Below are 6,188 nucleotides of genomic sequence, written 5' to 3' on the forward strand. Positions count from 1 at the left end.
TGCTGATGGCTCAGGATGAGGCGCCTCAGGCATTGCTCTCTGGGGTCCCTCCGGAGGCAGGAGGGGGGGGGGCGGTCCATGAGGTGAGCCCCAGCCTCCCAGCACCACCCCCAGCTGAGTGGGGAATGGTGAGGAGAGGAGTCCGTGGAGCTTGCGTGCTGCGTGCTGTGCTCCCCAGCTGGCCTCCCGTGAATGGGGGCGCATGCTGTGTGTGTGAAGGGGAGCCCCCGCTTGCCGTCCCACAGCTTTTCCCATATGGGAAACCCTGGAGAGGACAGAGATAACGAAAGCCCTTGTCTCCCGGGGTGCTCCGAGTCATCTTGGAGCAGGGAGACAGGTCCTGTTGATGACTGCCCGCTAGTGCCAGCCTGTGAAATACGGCTTTCCAGGTGGTTTTCGGCGGGCAAAAGATGCCAGCCGTCTTGGCGAAAGGTCAGATGTGCGAGGTATAAACGCATTTCACTACTTGCAGCGAGCGTGAAAACTTGGGTGGAAACGTTCGTGAGAAAGATGGCTTAGATAGGGTCAGTACTGCACGCAGGTGGCTGTGTGAGGCCTGGAGTTCAAGGGTGTGATGCCAAGTTGAGACATTCTCAATCTGATGGGAAGGGAAGGTCCATTGCAGGAAGAGGGGCAGGGCAGGGCAGGGCAGGGCAGGGCGGTTCATTATGCCTAGGGCCCCACAGTGGCCAAGTTGTTGTCTAATGGTCGCCCTGGAAGGCATTGTGACATCTCCCAGTGTCCTGCTTTCAAACCACATGGGTTGAACCATCTTTCCTTAGGGGTGGGAGGAGTCCACTTTCAAAGCTTAAAGTAGAGCCAGCCAGTGATGTGGTGGTTAAGGGTCCTGGGTCCCACATGGCTGGCTGCACGGTTCGAGTCGTGCATCCTGCTATATACATATGCATGCCCCAAATCCCAGAAGTGGGAGAAATGGAGGAGAAGGGATTGTGGAGCGACCACTCCTCATGGAGTCAGCTGCTTTCTATACCTCTCTCTCTGGTGAACACACATGCTCTCTGGCAATTTTTTAGGTTTTTGCTATAGGGCATGTGCGCTCTCCAGAGAGACAGAGACAGATGGAGAGACAGAAAGTGAGAAATCACCCCCCAGGGGGGATGACCACACCGCGATCCCTTCTTCTCCTCTCTCCTCTTGGGATCTTGGGCACACATATACACGCACCCAGCATGAGTTTAAGCCACCGGGTCCGGGACTCGAACCATGGTCGGCTCCATGGGAGTCCAGCAACATAGCCATTATTAGCCAACTGCTGGTCCTGGCAAATTTTTTGTTTTAGGGCTTAAAGGTACACTTCTAAAATTGCACCTGGTGTTTCTTAAGACAGTCCTTATGTTTTTACACCGTGTCTCCAGCCTCTCCCATGGGACTTTCAGGGAGGGCTGATTGGACTGGGGAAATCAAATGGTATAACTAGGAGACTTCACATCTTAAAATTTCACAAATATCGGGACTAAAATTCAAGCTGGTCTGAGGGCCGTAGCTCCTTTTCGGAAGTAATTTCTCCGGCCTTTGGCTCAGCCTGTGTTTATGAAGCCCACCCCAGGGAGGCGGCTTGCAGTAATATTCCCACTTTACAACTGAAGGGGGCCGAGTTGTAAAGCCATGCTGTTACTGCCAGAGCAGTTAAGAGGGTCGCAGGCTGAAAACCCACAGCCCGCCCTCTTTGCATGCCCCAGCCGAGCCAAGTGCAGCACGCGTCCTGTCTAGGAACACAACCAGAGCTTTGGGCAGCCTGCGTGTTAGGGCTCTGCTGGGACATAGGGGGGCCCTCTTTGGCCGTGTTCTCAGGTGCCTACTCAGTGCCAGGCATGCCTACAGAGGCCTGGGGTGGTATTCCCTGGAGGGGACCTCTCCCAGTCCATTCAGTGCACTTTCAGGAGTGAGGAGGAATGGTCGCCTTCCTTTGTGAGAGGATAGCCCCATTTAACTCACTTTGGGATGCCCTTGAAAGAGGGGGTGAATGGGTCCTTCCACCATCGAGAGCACAGGTTAGCCAAGGCCAGGGCAAAGCTCACCCCCACAGCCGACCACCGTTAAATGCTGGGAATGCCCCCAGGAGAAAGCTGATGGGGGCGTGCAGGGCTGGTCAGCAGTGGACCTGGGATTTGATGTGGGCCGAGGGAGGCAGAAATGAACTCAGCACAGGAGGTCCATGCTTAGCATTTTGTCAAGAAATTGGCTTCTGCAACTCCGCCCAGTGTTGCCAGACTCAAACCTCGGGATATGCAGGATCAATTCAGGGGCCAAAGGCGAGCTCACGTGCGGCATGCTGGATCCCCATCCTCACCTTTCCATGAGCTGGGGAGCAGGAGGTATAGGCTAGCATTAACCTGATGGTGGTCATTATGTGCCAGTCATTCATATTTTACTGGGTAGTAGGAAAAAATATACAACAGTAAAGGCATTGATGAGCTGATATCTTGGGATAAAGTAGAAGCAGGAAGTGGCGTTGGGCCGAGACAATTCAAGGAAATATCCCATGTGGGTGAGGAGCCCAGCACAGGGTTGCTGGACTGAGTGGTTTTGAAAGCAGTGTCCTGGCAGAGACGACTCAGCCAGCCATGAAGGGGTTGGAGTCTTGTCTGTAGATGTTTGTGGAGAGGAGGAGGGCCAGCTGGAGTGGCTAGCATCCTGGGTTGCGGGGGAGTGTCCCTCTGTTTTCGACAGGAAATAGAAGCAGCCCCTTGATTTCAGTGGGATGCTTTTCCCTCCGTGCATGTGCAGCCAGCAGACTGAGCTCTTTGGAGTTGCCTCTGAACTTGTGCATGGACTAGAAAACCTTGCTGTTACTTTTGCCAGGCCCGTCTGCCCAGCCCCCTGAGTCTGCCTGGGTTTCCTGCCACCCTCTGCCCATTTTGCAGGCACCAGCACTGGCCTGGACTCAGGTCTGGAGCCCTCCGCAAGAGGCCATTGGCTCTGCCCATCAAGGATCTAGCCTTTCTTTCTTTCTCTCTTTCTCTCTCTGTTTCTTTTTAAGCGAGAGAGACTTTTGCTCTAGGGTGTGGGCATTCATGGGAGAGACAGAGAGACATAAAGCAAGAAATCACCCGCGCCCCCTGGGGGATGGCCACACCGCAGTCCCTTCTCCTCCGGTCTCCTCTCAGGATTTTGAGCACGTACGCACACACACACCCAGTGTGGATTTTAAGCTGCTGGGTCTGGGACTTGAACCGTGGTCAACTACATGGGAGTCCAGCGATGTAACCATTATGCCATCTGCCGGTCCCAGATTTCAACTTTCTTTCAACATCGTCTCCCAACCCCCTTACTTCATCATCTCCCCCATTGGCCCAGGAAAATATGGGCATTTCCCTTCCTTTGATGACATTTTGAGGAAACTTGGTCTTGTGATTATCCACATTCCATTTGCTTCAAAATAACGACCTCGGCAAACGCTTCTGTAGAGATTGTTAGGGCAGCCCTGGTTTGAGTGGGCTTAACTACTGGAAGCGCTGCAGTGCGTTCAAAAGGTGTCTTTGCCTCATCTTGGCTCCTTCCCATCTCCAGTAGCCAAGACTTACGGGTGTGAAACATGCCTTGCTTCTCCGCTTTACCTGCCGATGGCCTTCCGCTTGCCCTCCCTCCGTGAAGTGCTGTTTCTGAGAGTCCTCTGCTTCCGGTGTGTGAGGATCTCAGCCTTCACTGAAGGTGCTGTTACTAGCCGACGACCTTGGGCCTGGCAGTCCCCCCTGCTTCCCAATCCAGCCATGACCTTCGGCTTCTCATTTTTGTATCCTTGTCTCCCCTGCCTTTAGGCGAGTATACTGCAGGGAACAAACGTGATCCCTTTGAAGGCCCGGAGGACAAAGATCTTCCCGTGGAGAAGTACTTTGTGGAGAGGCAGCCTGGGAGCGAGCCACCCACTGACCAGGCCGCTGCGGATGTGCCGCACAGCCCCACCCTCCGGCTGGACAGGAAGCGCAAAGTCTCAGGTGACAGCAGCCACACTGAGACTACTGTGGAAGAGATGCCAGAGGACCCTCTCCTGAAAGCCAAGCGAAGACGGGTCTCTAAAGGTGAGCTCGGTCGTCTTCGGCTGCCTGCTCGGGGCCTATGCATGCGGCCACTATGAGCCAACGGGTGCGAGGTGCGGTGGGCTGCCCCTTAGACAGAGGCGGTGGGGGACCCGTGCGTGCAGCCGTGGAGTGGTGCTATCCCCCACCCTGGAGTCCAGGGAAGCCACTCATCGCCCCCCTCCTTCCGAAGCTAGATGCAGGGGCTGGCCAAAGACAAGTAGGCCCCCTCCCAAGATTCTGGGACAGGCTCCAACAGAGACCGGGCCACACCCCTCCCCTCCCCCCTGCCCTATTAGTGATGCGGAAGACAGTTTGTTCCCCCCCAGGGGGCTTTTTGATTAATTTGTAGTTATTTCTCCATTAGATGACTGGCCTGAGAGGGAAATGACAAACAGTTCCTCTAACCACTTAGAAGACCCACATTATAGTGAGCTGACCAACCTGAAGGTGTGCATTGAATTAACAGGGCTCCATCCTAAAAAGCAACGCCACTTGCTGCACCTTAGAGAACGGTGGGAGCAGCAGGTGTCGCCAGCAGAGAGCAAACCTGGCCGTCAAAGCAGGAAGGAAGTGAGCCAGGCAGTTCAGCCCGAGGGCACTGCCCAGGGGAATATCCCAGAAGAGAAAGCCAGCAGGAAAAGGGCAGAGGCCAAAGGCAACAGAAGCTGGTCAGAAGAGTCCCTCAAATCCAGTGACAATGAGCAAGGTACGCACAGGCTCCCCTTGAGTGCCGGCCCCACTGCTGGAGGGGGTATCACCCCTACTCAGCCAGAAAGGGCTTCAGAGGGGACCTCAGGCTGCAGAGGTCGGCTCTGGCTAGGATAGAGTAGGTGAGGAGTTCTCTCCTGAGGTCCTCGCACACCCTCTTCCCACTGCTGCCTCCCTTCCTTACGGAGCGCAGCAAGCCAACGGGGGGGAGTCTGGGTGCCCCTTGGAGGACCTTGCTAAGCACTCTGATCCGGACCCAAGGCAGTCTCCAATCACTGGGTCCCGAGCACCCCAGCTGACCAGCCTTGGCAGACGCCTGGCATCCTGGCCCAGTGGGTGGGGGCAGGGAAGCAGGAAGAGCTGGCTTCTGTCCTCTTGGAAGAAACTTAGCACTTGGCATTTCGTGGGTTAACCTATTTGCCGTTTGACTGTGGGATAATTAAAATATTAATGCTTTGAAAACATAATTGGTATATCTTAAAAAACTAAAGCCGCTCCAGTTGCCCGCCCGCCACCCCCTCCGTATTTAGGCTTGCCTGTGTTCTCCGGCTCTCCGCCCATGAAGAGCCTTTCATCCACCAATGCAAGCGGCAAAAAGCAGACTCAGCCAAGCTGCACGCCAGCCTCGAGGCCGCCTGCCAAACAACAGAAAATTAAAGAAAGCCAGAAGACAGATGTGCTGTGCACAGACGAGGAAGAGGGTTGCCAGGCTGCCTCCCTGCTGCAGAAATACACCGACAACAGCGAGAAGCCATCGGGGAAGCGATTGTGCAAAACCAAGCACTTGATACCTCAGGAACCCAGGCGCGGCTTGTCGCTGACGGGGGACTACTATGTGGAGAATGCTGACGGCAAGGTACCTCTTGACCCCTGCTTTCCTCTGGGGCTGTGCGAGCTTCTCTGCCTCTCCTGGGGACAGAGCTTTCCTTTCCTGACTCCTCCCCTTCACGTCACTCCCCTGGCCTAGAGAGGCATGTCTCCTGGGGGACTCGGAAGTTTCAAACTAGTCACAAGGAAAACCCTTCCCCCAACCCTCCTTTGACACTCACCCCCCCAACCCCCATCGGGAAGAAAAGGCACAGGGAAAAAGTATCCTCCAGGAGCAGTTTGTTGCGCAGGGAGGAGGAGGAGGGGGGAAAGAGGCGGGTGTTGGAAGGACACAGCCTTGACTGTGCACACTGCCCGGTTTTGTGATAGGTGACCGTCCGGAGATTCCGGAAGCGACCCGAGCCCAGTTCAGACTACGATCTATCACCAGCCAAGCAGGAACCGAAGCCCTTCGACCGCTTGCAGCAATTGCTACCGTCTTCCCAGTCCACGCAGCTGCCACGCTCAAGTTCCCCCCAAGAGACCACCCAGTCTCGCCCGATGCCGCCGGAAGCGCGGAGACTCATTGTCAATAAGAATGCTGGCGAGCCCCTGCTGCAGCGGGCCGCCCGG

General features: G+C 55.5%; 1 protein-coding gene across 2 annotated transcripts in view; it reads left to right on the forward strand.

Moving 5' to 3' along the window:
• Positions 1–6,188, forward strand: part of BCOR (BCL6 corepressor) — a 27,076-nt gene that overhangs the window by 10,243 nt on the left and 10,645 nt on the right. Inside the window, exons 6-9 of one of the 2 annotated variants that reach the window (XM_006148887.3) lie at positions 3,780–4,040; positions 4,405–4,746; positions 5,279–5,604; positions 5,946–6,187. In XM_006148887.3, the coding sequence (XP_006148949.1) occupies positions 3,780–4,040; positions 4,405–4,746; positions 5,279–5,604; positions 5,946–6,187 (1,171 nt within the window). The remainder of the gene's footprint in view (positions 1–3,779; positions 4,041–4,404; positions 4,747–5,278; positions 5,605–5,945; position 6,188) is intronic. The other variant, XM_006148888.3, reaches the window with a different exon arrangement.

This window comes from Tupaia chinensis, unplaced genomic scaffold, assembly GCF_000334495.1.
Source record: "Tupaia chinensis unplaced genomic scaffold, TupChi_1.0 Scaffold000248_2, whole genome shotgun sequence".
Lineage (NCBI taxonomy): Eukaryota > Metazoa > Chordata > Mammalia > Scandentia > Tupaiidae > Tupaia > Tupaia belangeri.